Source organism: Mustela lutreola, chromosome 8 (genome assembly GCF_030435805.1).
Source record: "Mustela lutreola isolate mMusLut2 chromosome 8, mMusLut2.pri, whole genome shotgun sequence".
In the NCBI taxonomy this organism is placed as follows: domain Eukaryota; kingdom Metazoa; phylum Chordata; class Mammalia; order Carnivora; family Mustelidae; genus Mustela; species Mustela lutreola.
Window position 1 is genome coordinate 47642162 of NC_081297.1, and position 20608 is coordinate 47662769.

General features: G+C 50.5%; 1 protein-coding gene across 1 annotated transcript in view; it reads right to left on the reverse strand.

Moving 5' to 3' along the window:
• ANO2 (anoctamin 2) overlaps positions 1 to 20608 on the reverse strand; it is a 348569-nt gene that overhangs the window by 51713 nt on the left and 276248 nt on the right. The window contains exons 17-19 of the mRNA XM_059184572.1: positions 3190 to 3301; positions 908 to 965; positions 650 to 750 (exon numbers count right to left, since the gene is read on the reverse strand). Of these exons, the coding sequence (XP_059040555.1) occupies positions 650 to 750; positions 908 to 965; positions 3190 to 3301 (271 nt within the window). The remainder of the gene's footprint in view (positions 1 to 649; positions 751 to 907; positions 966 to 3189; positions 3302 to 20608) is intronic.

Genomic DNA, 20608 nt, shown 5'->3' on the forward strand with positions numbered 1-20608 from the left:
AGAAAAAGCAAGATTGGGGGGGAGGCTTGTATTTTTCTTTGACCTGAAGGTAGATTTTCATTATTGAGTATTTGTTTCTTTTAGACCCAGTGCCTGTGAGTCCACGTTTCTTCTCGTGACTATCTCCACGCAATACCTAACTGAAAGAGGTCCTTCTGTGAAATCTGTATCAAACAACGTGGGATGGGAGAGAAGATCCATGTGAAGATCCAGTCTGGGCTTTACCGGTTCTGCATCCTTCCCCTCCTAAAATCACATATCCCACAGCTCCTTAGGGAAATTGCTCTAAATTATTACACAATTTTTCCAAATTTTTGTGTTCACTTATATCCACTATGATGAGATTTTTGTTGTTGTTGTTATAGTGAGCATTAAATGTATTTCACACTTCGAGGTCCAAGCTACCTGACTCCTAGCTCTGCCACTTAGCCATTATGTTACTGCAACAAGTGCTCATGAATCCTTCTAAGCCTCAAACCTCCCAAATCAGATCAGAAAACAAGTCTTGTGGGAGGGGCCATGCCTCATGGGGAAAACTATCTACCAGGAGTAGACAACAAGGCTCTCTGAAAGGAGGAGGCCGGGAGCATTGTGCTGGAAGTCCGGCCCTGTGGGGAGAGAGGAGGAGGAAGAGGGGTTCATTACATACGGGACTCCGATCTCAAAGATGTTGTTCTGGATCAGCTGCTTCCCCAACATGATGATGCTGAGCTGAATGCAGAGCTCCATGAGGCAGCCCCCCGGAGCACACTGCCCAGAAAAGAAGATCACAGAAGACTGGTTAGACCAAATGGAGCTCAGAGAAGAAAGGGCAAGAAGTGAGGCATGCTGCTGAGGGAGACAGGCAAGATTGGGGCCCGGGGCAGGGCAGGGGGCACCGACCCACCACCAGTCAGGCTGTACTTGCCTCTTCCATGCGGTAACCATCGAACACGTAGACGTAGCTTCCAGGTCTGCCCACGAACCTGAAGTCCAGAAGTGTGGGAGAGTTAGGGAAGGAGAAGGCAGGGCCGCTGGAAGGCCTGCCTTCTGAGTGGATGAGGCAGTGGCCAATACCCTCGTGGAAAGAACTGGCCAGGGTGGGCACTAAATCACCCAGGCGTGGGCGTGTACACTGTGTTATCAGCTAGCTGTCACCTGCACCGTTGAGGGTTCACCTCTCAACTGAGTTCCAGGGGACAAGGGCTGAGGCGGGGGCTGGCAAGGGACTGGGAAGGTCCCATGTATGGGTATCTGTGACAGTTTCTGAGCCTCAAGACCAGGAGGTTTGGATTATCCCTAAGTGTACTATCTGTTCACCATCATCCCTCAACTAATCTCAAGAACTGAGTTCTGTTCACAGCTCCTCAGTGAGAGCTTCTGATCTCCCAGGAAATGGAGGGGGAGACAGGCCAAAGTCACAAGCAGTGATTCCTGGGATCAGAAAAGAATAATTCAAACTTCCTACTGAGTATATTTAAAGGCACGGAAACAGCCAGCCTCCTTCCTCCTCCAAGTAGGGTCTACCTTATTGGAGGACAAGAAGACGGAGAAGGTGGGGGGCGGGGGGAGGTTGAGAGGAAAAAGCCAATCACAGAACAGCCAGGTAATGAGAAGACTCCTTCTTGAACTGTTACCCCTCATCTACCTGTGGAAATCCTACCCATCTGTTTAAGGCTCAGCTCAAATCTTTCCTTCTCTGTGAAGTCTGTCTGTTCACAATTAAGTATTTCCCCAACACTTTCTTGATACTTCTCTGATGGCAACTCATTGCCCGGGCTGTTTACAATACCATCTCTTTCAACAGACCACAGATTTATCTAAAGGGTCAGGACCGTATTTTTTGGCCTAGAATATCTATGTATGAAACTTGCTATTGATATTAAATCTAGAGAGAAAACACTAGTGGAGTATATATCCATTAATACGAACAGTCTCTCTGCTACTCTAATTTCATAAGGGTCAAGGGCAGAGATTCCCCAGAAGGGATTGTGGTTTTGTCACAAACCTATTTGTAAGAAACTATCAAATATGCACAATAGTAGCTCTTGTTATGGATGCCTGCTTCATGAGATGTTGGTCTTAGGGAAGCTTTCCTGACAAAGTTAATGCCTACTGGGAAATCTCCTTATAGGCAGCCAACTGACCTGACCATGAGAAATAGTTATCAGAAGTGATTTTACATCTAGACATTTTGCATAATAAAGAATCTGACTAGATTCTTTGTTGCTGGTTCTTAGAGAATCACCTAAATCTTTAGAATTTCCCCAGAGGATTCTCTTTGTTATTCACGGTGGGCTCTTGGGACTATACCTAAATTTATGCTAATGAGATTACTCAGGAATGGAGGACACAAAAACCAACTGTGTGAGTGCAGGGTGGGGGGGGGAGGGTGGGTAGTGTTGGGGTGAGGTGAGGTGGGAGGGGTGGGGGTTGGCCCTGAGCCCCTGAGCCCAGTTACATGGTGAATGATTCAACCAATCAGACCTACGTACTGCAACCTTATAAATTTTGGACACAGAGGCTTGAATGAGCTTCCTGGGTGGTGGGACACATCAATGTGCCAGGAAACTAGTGCATCTGCAGGACCTGGAAGCTTCTGTTTAGGACCCTCCTAAACCTCACCCTATGTGCCTCTCCCATTTGCTGGTTTGGATTTGTACCCTCTTTCTATAATAAAACCGTTATTTTAAGTATAGGACATTCCTGAGTTCTGTGAGTCAATCTAGAGAATGAGCAAACCTGAGGCGTTAGTGGTCGTAGCCAGTTGGTCTGAATCATGAGTGGCACAGGTACCCCAGAGCCTGCAGCTCATGTCTGGAGTGAGGGCAGTCTCGTGAGACCCATCCCCTTATGTACAAATCCTTCACAATGCCCTTAACCTGTGATATCTGTGCTAACTCAAGGTAGCTAGTGTCCAAAAGGCATTGCAAGACCTAAGAACCACTCGCCAGACCTGAAATTCCCTCCTATCTCGTGCTCGAAGTTGGGAGTCCCAGATTATTCTGAGATTTCCTTTGGAGTCCAGGGTCAAATCCTGTAGTGTCCCTGGTTATCACAATCTGAAGATTCTATCCAAAATGATGTAACGCTAATGCCACTACTTCACGAACAATGTGGTGGGGCTGGAAGAAGGTGTACATTGGCAGTGTGCACAAGCTAACTCTAGCTGAGGATCCAGTCTTCCATGTGTGAAACCAGTGTACTTACCTCCCCTTGAAAAAGGCCACATAGAAGATGGGTGAGTAGGCATTGACAAACTTCAGCAAGAAAGCTTTGAGTATCAGTCGTTCTTCAAAAGTCTGTTCTGTTTTTGGAACCTCTGAAAGAGAAGAGCAAAGTTTGTAAGACTGAGAGACAGATTTTTTTTTTTTTTGTAAAGATTTTACTTATTCATTTGACAGACAGAGATCACAAGCAGGCAGAGGCAGGCAGAGGCAGGGGGAAGCAGGCTCCCTGCTGAGCAGAGAGCCCGAGGCAGGGCTTGATCCCAAGACTCCAGGATCAGGACCCAAGCCAAAAGCAGAGGCTTAACCCACTGAGCCACCCAGATGCCCCGAGAGACAGATTTTTCACCTCTTCAGAGTTTTAATCCTGACTACATGAGCTGTTGTCTTTCAGCTCTCCTTCCTTCAGAGTAGAAATCAAGAGATCGGTTTCTGGCACATTAGAACTGAATTCATCTGGGAGGTCCCAAATGGGTTGCCAGGTACTATGAAGCTACAGAAGGCAAATGGTGTGCATAATCATCACCTTTCTCCCTCCACTTCCCTCCTCTTATGCCATCTGAGCTGGTAGAACTTCTTCCAACCACGCTCACCTCATCAGGGGGGACTCTGCTTTTAACTATCTGATTACCACTTTTGTAAGATTCTAGTTGAACGAAAGTCCCTGGTGAAAATGCCTTGTTAAACAAGGAACTACAGTCAATAGGCAGCAAAGACGTGTCTTGGGTACCACGAAACAGTTCCTCCTTCTTGTCTCTTCATTTCTGACAGGTCTACCTCTGGGTAGACCAGGGCAACTTGCATTCATGTGTTCAAATGGTGATGGACCATCAGATAAGTGAAACAAACACAAGCCTAATGTCTCCAAATTGGGGGACACAGCCCTAGCGAGTCCTATGAGGTTCAGGCAAGGAGTCGGCCCATAATCCCCCAAGAAGCCTAAGAAACCTTGGGCAGAAACCTCCCTGATGCCTTCAGAAGACTCGAGACCCGGGGATGCTGTGGTGGACAACGGGGCCGAGTGTTTGCTGGGGATTCATGGATTGTGACAAACGTCTTGGCAAAGATAAGAAGTGACAGGGCTACACTTCAGGGGCAGAAAGCAAGCACAACCCTTGCATCGTGTACTTGAAAGTGTGCCGAGGGAGGGCAAGGCCAAAGCACCATGACCATTCCAGCTGGGATGCTCTGTGCCCCGATGAGGTTGGCGCACAGACTTGTCAATGTCTGCCCACCTGACTCACATGTAGCTTTAGTAGACATCTTTGGAAAAGTGGATGCAAAACTTGGTTTCTTCTCCTGATATTCCCTTCCTGGACCCATCCCCTTATGTACAAATCCTTCACAACCTATCGCAATCAGATCAAATGTTGCCTGTAATCTCTTCCCCGAAGCCTTCCCCGATGACTTCAGAGGGTGGTAATCTCTTTTTCTTCTACCGTATTTTATATTTCTCAGTATTAATGACCTACTTCCATGCCTTCCAAAAATCACAACAGGACCTTTCATTGATCTTCTCTCTTAGTTGGGGTTACTTGCTATGTCAAGAAGTAAGTAGTTTGGGAATAAGTAATCTATTTGGGAAGTGCTCCCAGGAAGCCTGGTAAGGGAGTGCGGCAGTTGCAGAGAAGGGAGGGAGGGCAGCACAGATGTGCTCTGAACAACTGAATGCCACAGGCGACAGGGGCTCAGTTCCCCTGGGGTCCTTGGAAGAGACTGTGAAACACCCCTCATAATTATTACCCTGAGGAACAAGCAAATGCAGTCCCTCACTGGGTGATGGGTACCACTGGACTTGACTCCCTGGCAATTCTGCCTCATCCTGTGCAGCGGTTGAGCTCACAACCGGAGATCACCTGTAGGTAGAGAGCTGTGGGGACCCCCAGGGAGGCCAAAGGGACATGTGTGCTGTACCTACTTATACAAGGGGGGTAGCACATCTCACTACAAAGAGAGACAGCCAAGGTCCAGAGAAGTGCTCTAGATCACACGGGGAGTAAGTTCAGGTTACATAAGAGTTAAGGTCTGAACCTAGATCCCCCTGTCTCCAAATTTCACACCACCACACTGTGAAATCAGGACCTTGGACTGCTGTTTCCATCACACCTCTTCTTCCACCTCCCTACCCTCCAACCCTGGCCCACAGGATAGGGACCTAAGAAATATTTCTGAGTGTTCAGGTCACATTCATTGAGCCCCAGCTGGGGGCTGCCAGGATGAATGACGACTCCAGCCTTTCTATAAGGAGCTTCCTTTACCTAGGTCTCTGGGGGAGCCTTTTGCAAACTGCCAGGTCTTTTCAAGACTTAATATGCGAGTGGCAAGGAATCTTCTCCCCTTTCATCAAGGGGATCTTAGGGAGAAGAATGCAGGATTTCCATGACCTGTTTTCCCACAAAGCACAGAGAGCCCCTCATTCATTTGCAATCTTGGAACACAGTCCAGAGGATGAGAGGTGATGCCCAGAAGCATCAGCAGTGGTCCACGTGCGAGCAGAGACCTACTGAGGAGACTGTTGCAGGCGGATGTCAGCCCCTAGGAACCCACAGCCCCGGAAGAGGCCTTGAGAACCCCAGAAAGCTTAAGACACCATAGTGCTACTATCACAATTCTGATCCTGGCCCAGATTTCTCCCTAAGGCCTGGGGAAATGAGAGCTACTCATCCTCTAGTCATGTCCTAGCCCCCGTGAACCCTAAGAAACATGGCATCACCCTAGGCAGCCAGCAACACTGAAAACTGATTCATTCTCCGGGAGCCTTATCATCCTGAAGCCTACTTAAGTTTGGCTATGCTCTCGAGCAGGCCTAGAGGCCCTGGCAGGCCAATCTGAACCTACAGAGCACCCAGTCATGCTATTCTGGGCTCAGCTGTATGTTGATAGCAGTGACTACTTGGCTGTTTTGTTCCAGAGATGGCCATAGGGACAGATTTACGCATCAGACACACCTGACTTCAAATGCAGAGTGTAGTTAGAGGAATGAACTTATAGAGGAAGGGTACTGACATCTCCCTCACAAGTTGTTAAAGACAGCATAGGATGTTGACAGAGCCCTTAGCCTAGGACCAGGCAAGTACTGGACTTCAATAAACGATAGCTCCTGTTGTCCTAAATAGCATCCTCCAATGCCGTCATCTCCTCCAAGCCGGCAGCCCTGCTTTCTGCAGCACAGTTGAGCCATCTGTGGCCAGGGATTTGTGTATGACTCTAGACCCTAAGGTTCTGGGCATCATTATCATGTTGACTAATGAGTACTCTCTACCAACCAGTGGGGAGGACAGCTAATAGGTGACCCTGTTGGCATGTAGCTGGAAAGGTCTAATCAAAATAGCCCCTCCCCCCACCTCCCCAGAACTCTCAGCCCATGCTTCCTGAAGTCCCCCAGACAACTTTGGAAGTAAACATTGTCTGCTAGGGAATCTGGAGACATTGCCATAATTTTATAGGAGATGAAGCTGGAAAAGTCTACCGTGCTATCCCTCAGCTGGCAGACGGCTTTGTGGTTTTCTCCTTCCTGCCACGCCTGGAGGGCCACGGGCACAGCCCCATGAGCTAGAAGGGAGGCCAATCCCACACAGCCTTGCCCAACAAGCATTTGGAAGATGGTCTGTACTCACTGCTCACAGTGAACACTGTGACTTCTTCAGTTTAAGGACATTAGCAAAGCCCCACAGATATGTCGCCTGTAAGGGCTTTTCCTTCCCTGCTAAGATGTCTGCCTGACAAGGAAGCCGGTGGGTCCCTATTGGATTCATGCTTCTCAAATCTTCGCTGGGCTCAAGATCCTTCTTTAGTGTGATTCCTATTTTCCTTGACAAAAGGAAGTAAAACTGAGGCCCAAGAAATGCCTGCCATCCATTTCTAAGGTCACTTTCCATGTTAAGATCTCGTGATTCTGAACCCCCACGTGGCTGTTAACCTTGGTTTTCCCTAACCCCACGCCACGCCAGCCCCACCACACATGGTGTAGATGGCTTTTCCAGAATGAGCAGTCAGGTCCTGTGCAGCAGATGGGCCCGACTAAGCATATTTATTGAATGAACGAATTAGTGACATGAAAAAGATATGATTTAGAATAATGAAAAAATATTTATCATTTAATAAAAATTCCCCGTCTCATTCCAAGGGAGGACCATTGCCTGTGGGTATGAAGTTACAAGAAAGCAACAGCCCAAAGAATGAAATGTCCCTCATTTCAATTTCAATTTCATTTAATTAATTTAAATTTCCCCACCTTACCCAGAAGATAAGAAATGGGGGTGTTGGAGTTGGAGGCAGGACCCAGAAGGGCTCTAGCCCCTGACATGGGAGGGGCAGAGAGGGGGCAGGAGGTGAGGCAGAGCTGCTGCCAAAGAAGAAAATGTAAGTGATGGGGGAGGGACAGAGGCACCCAGCAGAAATGTTCCTCCACTTCCCTGTTGAAGAAAGGAGGAAGGAGGAAGGAGGAGAGGAAGGGGGAGGAGGGAGGGGGGGGGAGGGAGGGGAGAGGGAAAGAAGGAAAGGGAAGGGGAAGAGGAAGGACAGAGGGAGGGAAGGGAAGGGGAAGAGAAGGAAAGAAGAAGGAAGGAATGGGGAGAAGGAAGGAAGCGAGGGGGAAGGAAAAGGTTTTCAGCGCGATTTTGAGCCTTTGCCCAGTGTACCAGAGGCAGCCAATCCAACAGTAACAACCCCTTCTTGTCTCTCATTTTAAAATATTTGGGGGATAAGAAAATTAAAACTTATCTCATCCAAAAATGAGTAATAAGGTCTAAGGAGCTGAAAATTTAGAAAACGTGTCTTGTAAATGTGGCAAGGAGGGGATTAAGAATGAGGTACAGAGAGGCACGTGTCTTTGATTTTCTTTATAATCTCCTTGGAACTCTCTGTGCTCAGATCTCCCAATCCCTGCAGGAATGTCCTCCAAGTTCTTGGGAAAGAGAATCCGATCCTTTTGGGATACTTCACTCCAACTGGAAATGAGTGGTTCCCTTCCTCCAAGCTGATAAATCATGGGCCTGGTGATTATTTATTAGTTTTAGTTCTAAAAACAGCCTTTGCCTGTGTTCTTAGGGCCATGGGCCACCATAAATAATGGGCACTTCCAATAAACAATCCAAATCCCCTTGATAGGCCACTAAATCAGCTGGATGCCCCCACCTCAGAGAAGCTCTGCAGCCACTTTCTGGGCTTTGCTGAGCCGTCCAGGGAACACCCCCCAAGGACGTAGATAATCAGGCGTGGGGCGTGTCAAAGCCCGAGGCTCCAGTCGGAGTGCTGGATCTCTCTCAGTGGCCAACACAAGGAGCCTCATCTGCCTGTGACAAAGGCTACTTGACTCAAGAGATAGAACAAGTTCTCCCAGAGTCTATTTGGGATGGGGATGATGTCTTTAGGCCAAGAAGAACAATCTGCAGTTCAGGCCACTGGCAGGATCCCCTCGTAAAGACACAGACCTCTAGAGGGGCTGGAAGCCGAGCCCATGAGAAAACAGCCCAGAGCCTTGTGCTTCATGAAATTCCGAACACAGTGCCTTTAGACTGCGATGGCTATAGGGGTGCAGGAGGGGCATCAATGTGGAGACCATGGGAGCAGGTAGAAGGCAACCCCTCTCCTTTCTTATTTGCTCCCCAAATCCTGTGTACCCCATAAAGTCACCCTGCCTTGATTAGAGGTCTTCTGAGGGTTTCACCTCCTCCTGACCTGCTGAGGCAGATTGCTAGCAGAGGGCAGATGCTGTCCCAGGACCAGAAGAGCAATCACATTGAATTCCTGGGCCGAGCCATTACCCAAGCCCCCTTTTCTCTGAAGTGTTAAACCCCTGGAGCATTGTGTTATGAAAAAATATGAGTACGAATGACCCAGCTGTAAACTGCCTTGGAAAATAATTAGTATGAAAGCCCAAGTTAGTCCCAGGGGGCCAGCTCAGAAGTCCGCGTCCCCAGAGCTCCATCCTAATCATATGAAAACGGCATGGCCCGCGAGAGAATGCCAGCTGCAGGGTCTGAATTTTCGAGAAGCAGCTCAGCGTCCCCGGAGTCCCGGACGCCTAGCCAGCAAAGATACAGCGATGGCGACAAAACAAAATGAGACGCCCAAGTGTATATTTCAACTAGTACCAGTCCTGGCTTTCCCTCTATTTGTGTGTGTTTATGGGAGTGCGGGTAGGCGTGTCTCAGCCTCCTGCGTGATGCTGTTGCCTTGTTTGCACCATCGCCAAAGGCAGGAAGTCACCATAGGGAAAGCCAGCCAGCTGGGTAATTAAGCAGCCGGTACATTGCTGAAGGGATCGGAGAGCCCCAGGACTGGAGATTAAGTGTGGATGCTCCTGTAGCCCACAAGAGCGTCTTAGTGCAGGGGATCCCCCTGTTAGAGTCAGGAAGATGACTCTAGTTCCCAGAGGGATGGGAGACCTACTGTGCTGTCTAGCAGCTTCGCCCAAGGTGACAGCACGCCAGGGCACCTCATTTTAAGAAAGAAGGAGACTAAGTATGCAGGGAGCTCCTGGGGAAGAGGATCAAGGGAACAGAGAGATTGATGGGCCCCATCATGGGCCACTGTGTGCCAGGCGCTGTCCAGGCCCTTAACACAGATTCCCCATCTGACTGCCACAGCTGCACCATGCGGACTGTCTCCCCGTGGCAAAGAGAGGCTCCCGTGACACCAGTGGGTCATCTCACAAGCACACTGGTCTGGAAACCAATCCCAGTGAGTGGGAAGGGAGTCATGCCCCCGTAGCTCGTCTACTTACGTCTTCCCAGGGAAGGCAGCTCAGAAGGAACGTTTTATCTTTTTCATCCCTTTTCCACTCAAGAAATATTTCTCAAGGGGCTATTATGTGCCAGGCATGGGGCACTGGGAACACAGCGGTCACCAAACCAATACATTCCCCACCCTGTGGAGCTGATGGTCTAGGAGAGGGTGCAGACACACGTACCATTCTGGAGAGCAATGAGGATAAAAGGCAGGGAGACGAGGAGAGGAAGAGGGGGCAGGAAGACTGTTTCAACCAAAGTGGTCAAGAAAGGCCTCTGGGGAGCTGACCTCTCAGCTGAGGCCCCAGGGATCCTGTGAAACCAGCACAGAAGGGCTGGGGAGGAGCCAGGGTAGCAGCCTTGGGGAAGGGCTGTGGATGCGCGAGGTCTACGGATGCACAGGAAACAGAAAGGCCTGAGGGACTGGAGCAGTCAGAGTGAGGAGAAAGCATTTAGTAGGCAGTAGAGCAGGAGGGGAAGGCAGGGGCAGCTCAATGGGCCTCCACAGGCCACTGAAAGGACTTTAGATCTCACTAGAAGCACAATGGGAAGTCAGCTTGGGGTTCTGCAGAGGAAAGGGACAGAGCTAGATTAGATTTTAAAAGGATCACAGAAAATGAGCTCTGTGTGTGTGTGTGTGTGTGTGTGTGGGGTGGGACAGTTGTAGAAGCAGAGAGACTGAAGAGGAGTGTACGGCGGTCCAAGCAAGAGATGACCAGTATTATGATGGAACCTGTGAACAGTAGTCAGATCTGGGGTATGTTTGAAGGTGGAATGGGCTGTACTTAACAGACTGGAATCTGGGTATGGAAAAAAAAAGAGAGCAAGAGAGAGGTTCAGGGTGACACACAGGTTTGGCTATAAGCATTTGAATGGTTGATAGTTCCCATTCCTGAGATGGCAAATACATGGGTGAGAAGTAACAGGTTTGAAGGAAAACTTAAGAGCTCAAAGTTGGACACATGGAGTCCTTGGAACTCCATGCTTTTGTACCCCGGGGTCACGTCCCCAGCAGGGAGAAGCACTACACCAACTGCGAATCATCCTTCAAAGCATCCAGCCACCTTCCAGCTTTGACAAACCAGAGCCTCGAGCAAGTCATGGCCACAGGTGGACAGTGCACTGGGAGATATCCCAAGGGCTTCCTGCTTCTGGTCTTCTGTGTCCTGTGACACAAGTCACAAGGCTGTAACAGAACAGATGAAGACCTTGGGACTGAAAAGTCCCAGAGTTCCCAGACAAGTGATTTCCTTTGCTGAGCCTCACTGTCCTAACTCCTAAGATGAGACCTTCCTTAAACATCTCTTGTAAAGACTGAGAGAAATCAAGTATTGGGAGCACCAAGCAGAGAGTAAGGGTGCAAACATCTGCTTTGATTAGTGTAGCAAAGCACTGCAGCAGGCATTTAATCTGGACACTTGTCTCCTCTTTCGTGAAAGAGGTGCTGGAATGTTACTAAGAATCTCTGACAGGGGCCTTTTAGAAGGTCGGGGTGGCCATCACTTGGGTTGGTGAGAGCCCCTGGAGTCGCTGAGGGTAACGTCTCCTTGAGGGAGATGAAAAGGGGTAGCATCAGGCTTACTGTGTTGTGCAAGTTTAAGAGGACAAGCTGTATGCTCTTTGAGTGGATTTCCAGGGGGAGAAGGGAGTCCTTGGTCTGAGTCTATGGGTTGGAGGGCATCCTGGAGATGGGGAGTGGAGGTGTATACAAGTCCCTGGAAGCAGGGACCGTGACAGCTATAGCCCCTCCACAGTGCTTACTGTGGAGGGGAGGGTCTCCTCCCTGGGGAGCAATGGGCTGCCCAGGACCAACAGAATGGAGGGACCCTCTCAGCGAAGGCCCAACCTCTTCTGTCAGATGGGACAGGGCTGGCATCCAAGAGCCATGGTGCGAGGCTGGGAGACCCAAAAGAGCAGAAGGCTGGACATACTGCAGGTACATCCCTATTTAAACAAGGGTGTGGGCCCAACTGCCTCTATTAGTCAAGATCCCCACAGGAAACAGAATTCACCTCAGATGTTCAAAGGACATGCGTCTCATGAAGCTTCTACTTACAGTGGTGAAGGGGTGAGAAGAAGAAATGGTGTCCCTGGAGGCCAACAAGGACCATGAGGGAGAACTCATCCCATAGAAGCCATGGTTAGGAAAGGAGGTACTTCTCCCAGAGATGAGGGAGAAGCAGGGAAGAACTAGCCCCAACTCCCTCTCCAGCCTGCTAATCTTCCTCCTGCTCTTCCATGGCTTCCTGTCAACTGATCCCAATGGGAAACCAGAGCTGGGGAGCTCCTGTGATACCATCTGCTGCTAGGCTTGGGGCCACCGGACCTGGTGAAGAAGAGGGGAGAAGGTGTCTGGAGGGAAAACACAGCAAACAATGCCCACTATACTCTTTTCTCTTCTCGTGGCTTAAGTCTTGAGTCGGGGTACTTGGAAACCTCGAAGGAGAGGAATATGTTGGACTTCCTGCTAGTAGGAGAGAGGAGTGCTTCCGTGATTCATTGGAAACATGAAAGAGACATGTTCATAGTTAGAGCTCAAGTTTGGGAAGGGATTCTTGCCAGTTGTATTAAACTATTATAAGTAGCAGGTTACTAATAATAGTTTCCTATAATTGGAATGAATTGTGCCACGAACTTGGGCTACAACCATGATCAGCTCCCTTTTATTATTAGCAGCGGCCTCCCATGTCCTCGTCCCGCCCAGACAACGTTCACAAGACCTCACGCCCACAGCAGCGAGGGGGCCCCCAGACAGCAGCAGGATCCCCTGGAGCCACACCCTTCCCCTGGCCTCACAGGCGGCCAGGCAGGAGGCTCTTCCTCCCTCATTGCCTGAGGCCACCCAGGGAGTCTGTAGCTGGTGGCAGAGCATGGACCCTGCAGACCTGACTCTCGGGCCAGATTTCAAATTACCAGCACTACGGTCTCCACACGCCCCCAAACCCCACCCCGGGAAGGCACACATCCCTGCCCACACACATCCACATGCATCCCCACGTATCCCTCCTGGGGAAAGTACGCTCCAGCTCCCGAGCAGGCTCAGGCCCCAGTGACACCACCTCCTCTTGTCCCCACGCTCAGACCCAACAAAGCAGCGCTTCCCCCTGACTCTGAAAACACACATTGTCCACATCTGATGGAAAATTAGACCCACCCACGAATGTTCAAGATGTTCTTTAAAAGAATTTTCGACGTCTGACAGCCTCTGGCGCTGAGCTTCCTCTCCCTTTTCCCCTTCCCTCTCTCCTTCTCCTTGACAGTAATAGACTGACTTTCCCCTGGGGAGAGCTTAGAACTGGATACAAAATTTTACACTGAGACATTTCAATTCTTTGGAAAAAAATTTTTTTAAATTTAATAATGCGTGAGGGACCCCAAAGTCTGTGAACCTACACAGGTGTCCTCATGCATGCAGGCCTAGGAGGCAGGGGACAGGGCATGCAGGGCTTGTTCCCTCTGAGTCCCCCTGCTCTCCAGAGACCCCTACCACCTGGCACCCATGTGGGTGGGGGCATTGCCCTGTAAACCCAGAGCCTCTCGCGGCGTTTTCTTTTCCTTTCTCAACACCTCTGAACTTTCCTGAGGACAAGGACAGCTACGTATTACCAGACCGTAGAGTGTCATGGTCCCTGCACTGAGGCCCAGCTCACCCCCATTACCCCAAGACCTTGGGCCTGTTCTTCATCTCTCTGTGAATCAGTCTTCTGACTCTAAGATGGGCATGTTAAGACTCCCGACATCCTGTGGGCACTTCTGAGGATTCAATATACTGATAAACAGAGAGTGCTTAGAGCAGTGCTTGGCTTGTGTACATGGACGTGCGTGCGCACACACACACACACACACACACCACTAACCACGTGCTCACGAGCCAAGCTCCTAAACCTCCTCAGGCTTCCCAGAAGTGAAACGAAAGCAATGACCAATTCCCGGTCCTACGGTGACGAGTCCATGGCACAATGTATGTGCCATGCCCAATGGTGTCCCCAACAGGTGGTGGGCACTCCATTAAAACCAGGTCCTTTACCCCACCGCCTCCTTTTGTTTACGTCCCCACCCCACCTCAGGGGCCCTTGGGCAGCAACACAGCAGCAGGACATTCACAGTGTTTAAACAACTCACAAACACAGTCATTTTCAGAATTGGAAACTCTGACTTGACACAGCCACCATTCTTTGAGCACCTACAAGAAGCCCAACCCTGTACCTGGGAGAGTGAACGGTGAACTGCCCAGCTCCACGTACAACCAGCACTGCGCACACATTTTTGGAAGGGAGAGGAGGAGGAGGCTGAGGTGGTGGGGCTAGAGATCGAGACTTATCCTGAGACAAAGGAGCGGCTGGCACCTGGGTGATTTGGTCTAGAAGCCCACTGTAAGTCCTGCCTCCCCCACTCTGCCTCCAGCTAGAAGAATGCCCACAGCTAGATTGCAGACAGGCTCCCCTTCCAGGCCAAGGCGGACCCATGCCTACATGGGGTAGAAGTCCCTGCAGTTTTCAGGAGCACTAGTTCTGCTCCCTCCATGTGGGCTCAGGAGCTTGCTGCCTCAAAGGCATGCTATCTCCCCATGTTTCGAGGAGAAAGCTGCTATGATCTGCGTGTTTGTGTCCATCCCAAATTCACATGCTGAAAACCTAATCCCTGATGTGACAGTATCAGGAGGTGGTGCCTTTGGGAGGATGGAGCCCTCACGAGAGCGATCAGTGCCCTGATTAAAGAGGCTCCATAGAGCCCCCTACTCCCTCTGCCATGGGCAGACACAGCTAGACATCTGTGGCCTGGGACAGGACCTTTTCCCAACTCTGCCGTCATCTTGATCTCGGACTTCCAGCCTCCAGGGTAGGAAAACCATTTCCGCTGTTGATACCCACTCTGTGGAATTCTGGGATAGCAGCAGAACAGAGTAGGAACAAAGCAGACGCCTCAAGCTCATCCACTTGGTGACCCTTGCCACTTCCTTCATCCCCTGGCCTCCCAGGACAGCTAAGCCCTGGCTGACTGGCCTGGGAAGCTGAGGTCCTGATGTCCTGGCTAGCTCTGGTTTGTTTCCCATTCCTGGAGGCAGAGCCTTTCTTAGAACCACCACCTGGGGACCCCTTTAAGAATGAACAGATCAGGGGCTCCTGGGTGGCTCAGTGGGTTAAGCCTCTGCCTCCAGCTCAGGTCATGATCCCAGGTCCTAGGATCGAGCCCTGCATCGGGCTGCCTGCTCAGCCAGGAGCCTGCTTCCTCCTCTTTCTGCCTGACTCTCTGCCTACTTGTGATCTCTTTCTGTCAAATAAATAAATAAAATCTTAAAAAAAAAAAAATGAACAGATCACTGAAGATCGTCCCGTCCTACCCATTTACAGGGATCCTCACAAACTCATCATTGATGCTACTGAACCGGACTGCACATCTTATACAGAGGGTCTTGGCCGCCAAGGCCCCGAGCTCCATTCACTTTTTCCCAGGAGCCCCATCCCTCTACCGCAGGTTCTCGCTCATTCCCTGCCCCACAGTGCTGCGCAGCCACCAGATAACACTGTGTCTTGCACCCAAGCTGGTGACCATTGTTACAAGGCAGCCACAGAGACAATCACTGCCTTTATGTACCACTGCAGAGCCAACTCCTAGCAAATTCTGGGGTTTTTTGGTGACAAATATTTGTGGCAAGAATGGACCTCGGATTGGCCTGATGTCTGAGCCTGTAGGGAGATGCTCCCAAGAAATTGGTCTTCACCACCCAGCCTTGCAGGAAACACTTGGGAACTTGTTGGGGTTGTTAACACCAGCTGCTTGCACCCGGTGAGCAAGGCAGTCGTCACAGCCTCCTCATCAATCAGGAGTTCTGGGGCAAGAAGCCAGATGGGTATTAAACCAGCGTGAGAATAGCAAAGGAAGCCCCTAAGCCCAGCAGAATCCTCGTTCCATTAGGTGGCATTATTCACAGCTTTCTGTCCCCAGGGAGCCCTGGGGGACTCCGCAGCCACACCTCTGCCTGTAGGTGCACCGGCCACGCCGCTGGGCACCTCCACCTCCATTCGTTCATGGGCTCACACCCACCCTCTGCCCTTAAGGACACATCAAGTCTTCTGATGCCTTGGCTGCAGCTCTCAGTCACTGACCTATCAAGACAATTTGCATGTACGTTCTTAACCTCAAAATTTCCTCAAATCCTCCACTAAACAGGAAATCCCCAATGCATAAATGCTCACTGTAGCACCCACAGTGACTGGCAGAGTGCCTAGCCTACGGGCATTCCTTGAAAACAAATTTTCGAGGGCACCAATGGAGAGAGAGATGGAGTTAGTCAATAAAGGCATCAAAAAATCTGTGCTAGGGACGCCTGGGTGGCTCAGTTGGTTAAGCAGCTGCCTTCAGCTCAGGTCATGATCTCAGAGTCCTGGGATCGAGTCCCACATCGGGCTCCTTGCTCGGCGGGGAGCCTGCTTCTCCCTCTGCCTCTGCCTGCCATTCTGTCTGCCTGTGTTCGCTCTCTCCCCCTCTCTCTGATAAATAAATAAAATCTTAAAAAAAAAAAAAAATCTGTGCTAAAGTCTACTGGGAGGCGGGCCCCATGTAGTGGATACAAAGAAATGTTAAGCGCAAGCAGCTGTCCTCCAGGGCTCGGCGGCCTGGCAGGGGCCAGCAGCAGTGATCCTCCCCGCTCGCGGAACGTCCACGCACTTCCACACATTTCCCCAGCTCTCCAGCCAGGCTGCTCCAGCCAGCTGGCCGTGACCGGAAGTGAGGGAGGCACTTCCGGCCCGCAGCGTCTCACAGACAACGTGGCATCCGCGTGAAGCTTCTATGTGAGCCCGAGCCCCATGCCCTGCTACGCCGGACATGGAGCGTGAGTGGGGACAGATAAACAACTGCGCATCACCCACCTGAGATTTTGAGGTTCGTTTTTTTACGCTGGCAGAACCTCATCTATTCTAAGACTCGTAAACACAGACACGAGTCCAGCGATGAGAAAAGACGGGGGTGGAACAGATAAGGCGCCCAAGCTTACTTGTACCTGCTGGTTTATGGGCCACCAGTCTATGGTGTGGGGTCCCCTCTTCCTAGAGACCTCCCTCCAGGTCTCTGTATGCTGGTGCCTTCCTGCCGCCCCAGTCTCAGCCACCATGTCACCACCTCCACGGGCCTTTCCCGACCACCTGACCATAGCACACACAACCACACTACGGCCCCAGGACTGTCCTCACCCTCTGGGGAATGTTCCCGCTCACTGCCTATCTTTCCTTTAATATGGGCGTAAGCACGGTGAGACCAAGGGCCATGTCTTCCTTGTCTATGGCTGTGTTTCCAGAATGGTACCTGGCACAAAGCAGACTTTCCACATCCGGAGGATGGGCTAGGGAACACATGATCTGCACCCGAGTTCAGAAGCGGGTATAAGGAAACTCCCCGAGGCCCGAGTGTCCAGAAAAGGAGAGGGGAGGCAGACCTCTCGAGGTCCTTTAAAAGGAGGGTCACTGAGGGCTGTTGGAGTGCCTGCAGCAGCCTAAGCACAACACAGAGGTGGGAACCAGGGTGATTGCGGGGGACTGTGAGTGGCGTGGGTTGCCAGAGTGGAGGAGGACACTGGGAAGAGGGGGGCCAAGGGCCTCAAACCCTAGTTGATATTTGACCCAAGACCAAAAGGAAGTTGGTGTGGGGCGGGGGATGGTGCTGATGGTAGTGGTTCTCCCCTCCCCCAGCCCAGGGAGAAGGTTTGAGAGACTGCCTGGGTAGGATTTCTAAGCTAGAGGTCCAGAGAAAGGGGCTAAAGACAAGGGCACAGTCCTTAGGCTATGACAACAGCTGACACAGAGGGGACGACCCATGGACAGGAAGGAGGAAAATGATGAAGAAAGGACCAAAAATTTTCATTCCAGAGAAGCACCCTGTTTGCTCAGTGCCACACATCTGGGGTTGGGAGGGAAAAGGAACCAGGCCCAGTGCTCAAAGTTTCCTTCCACTGGGCTCCCAAATTGGGTGGCCCTTCCACTATACAAAAGTGCCTCTCTGAGCCCTCTGGAAACACCCAGTGTAAGGCAGACAAGAGTAGCCACCTGGGGACGAGGCCCACGTGGGTGAATGCATGGAGACCCAATACACCACTTCTCTCCAGACAGTAAGAAACTCACGTCAGCGTCACACAAAAAGTATTTGCATTTCAGAGGAACAATCTGAGTGTGAACCTTAGTAAAATGAGGATCTAATACTGCCCTTGCTGACCACACACAGTTTTTGTGAGGATAAAATGGGATAATGGAATTCTTTTAAGTTTAAAGCTGCTTTATGAGTATCACTATCACAAAGAACAAACAAAGAATTTCATCTCCTTTCCAGGGCACAGGCTTCCTTCCTGACCCCTGGCTTCTCAGCCAGAAGGAGGCTAACCTTTTTGGGTGAGGGAGGGAGTGCTATTACAAACAGTGGATGTCGCTTCACGGTGTGGGAAGTGTTTTACAGCCCGATGCAAAGAGAATTTGCCCAGCCCTGTGCATGGGAGGTGCTCACTAAATACATGTTAGTGAGGTTTGCACTGTGGGCCACACTCTAGTTTCTAGGCCTCCCAGTCTCTAGAGCTATGGAAGACAGGTGATATAAAGTATTGCAGATGGGTGGCAGGAAGACATTTCTGCATCATCGCTGGTTTCCTGCTCCTCTCTCCTTCCTTCTTACCTACATATTCAGCAATCTCCTTTGCATTAGGCCTTCCCGTCTCTCTCTCTTCTTAGCGGCATCCTAAGTCCTTGACGGGACAGTTCTGCAAATATCTAGCTCCAATCACATCACCCTCTTCAAACACCCCAGTGATGTGAGGTCAGACCCCTTGTGGGAAATGGGGAACGTTTCCTTCTGCCCCTGATGTCACCCATATTAGGGAGGGAGAGGGCTTAGTCGTCATGCCCCACCCTGTCTCCCCTACCTTGCTCATTTCCCCTCTTGGGGGACAGAAGCTTATCTCACTGGTCTGTCTGGTAGGTGACATTGGCATTCCTCGTCCACCCATTTCCTCTGCCCTTCCTATGGGGAGCTAAGGGCCTGCAGGAAGCAGGTGTTCTTCTGGCCCTCTCACCCTCAATGTCCTAAGACTTCCCAGGCTTCCCTGTCCTCTGCTGCCAGCACTGGGCAGGGAAGTCTGTCTGTCATCTGGTATTAGGAAGCCTATCTGCTCTCCTGCTAAGCTGCTTCCTCCCATGAAGCCGTTTTTAGCTTTAAAAGTGAAATCTTGGCCTTTGCCTAGGTCTGCCTTTCCTTACTTCTCAGCTTGTTCAGCAATCAGGCCAAAAAGATGGGTAGTTTTTTATTGGATGACCCTTTGAGCTCTAGCAAACACTTTCTCCCTGTCTATGAAAATAAGCAGAGTTCTCAGTGCCATCCAAGGTCTTCCCCTGAAAACTCAACTCTCAGTCAATGCTCTGGGTCCAGCCCCCACTCTCCTGTGCCCTGGACGTGCCACAGACCCAAAAGGAACTGCCATGCTGGGCTCCTCGCACATCCTGGACGCACTTCGTGTTTTCCTTCTTCCATAGGCTGAGCTCTCGGCTCCTTCCCTGGCACCAAAATTCTACCCATCATCGCCATCATCCAAGCCCAGCCCACATGCACCCCTCCACTTGCCTTTCCTGTTCTGATCTCTTCCTCTCATTCTGTTCCCTCTGCCAGGAAACTCCTGTCCTCCTGCTTGCTTCCTCCTCCCTGTGCACCTGCCTGTATGAAGACCACTTATCTCTAAGCAATCCAATGTGATGTCTTTGTCTTGGAAGCCTCTCTGAGTCCCCAGGAGTGTTGGAGGCCCCCCTAAGTGCTTCCATAGAATCCCACATACCACTAAACACACCGAAGCAACCTCCTCTGCTGACTTTTCTCGAGAACCTTATGAAGGAACACAGAGAACATTTATAAACATGCACATGCCTAAAGGGAGCAGACCTCTACTCTAGATGGCACCTTGCCTAGAGCCACATGGAAACCCAAAGTCAATGCCCACTGTGAGCAGAGCCCAGGACCAGGGAAAGACATCAAAAGAGTCCTTTTGACTGGAATTAGGGAAACCTTTTTGGAATTTTCTGATCCTCTTAGAAGGGGAGGCTCTTGAAGATGGGGTCAGTCTATCAAGTGTCTAACTTCTAACTGATCAGTGAATTAAAGATATCATATCATTAACTCAGTTTGCTGAGGTTAGTGAGAGGCTGACAGTCCCCATACCCACATTCAACCGGGGAAAGAGGTGCACGCCTCTAGGCCACCCAGGATATGTGCCATGAGGAAAAGGTCTCAGCTCTCAGCCCACCCCCTCCTAATAAACACAAATGCCAAAAAGTGGCGCTCAGGCAACAGCAGGTTGCAGCTCAAATGACACATCTGAATACTGAGGCCACCGCATTTTCTCACTGGCTTGAAGCTGGGGAAGTCTGATATGCCTCTTTGAAGTCTGCTCAGTGCGTGGGGAATGTGTGGATTTTCTGGGGCCTCGGCAATATGGGGATAGATAAGACCCTCCCAGGGCTCAAGTATCAAGAGCTTTCTCTACTCTGTAAACACTCCTGGGAAAGTGAAGAGGGCTAAAACTCCGCAGTTCATAGCAGGAGGTGTTCAACCCGTCTTGTCTCTAGGCTAGGCTAAAAAGAAGAGACCCCATGGATGATTCTCAGGGGAAGTACAGAACCACCATACTTTCTCATTTCCCCA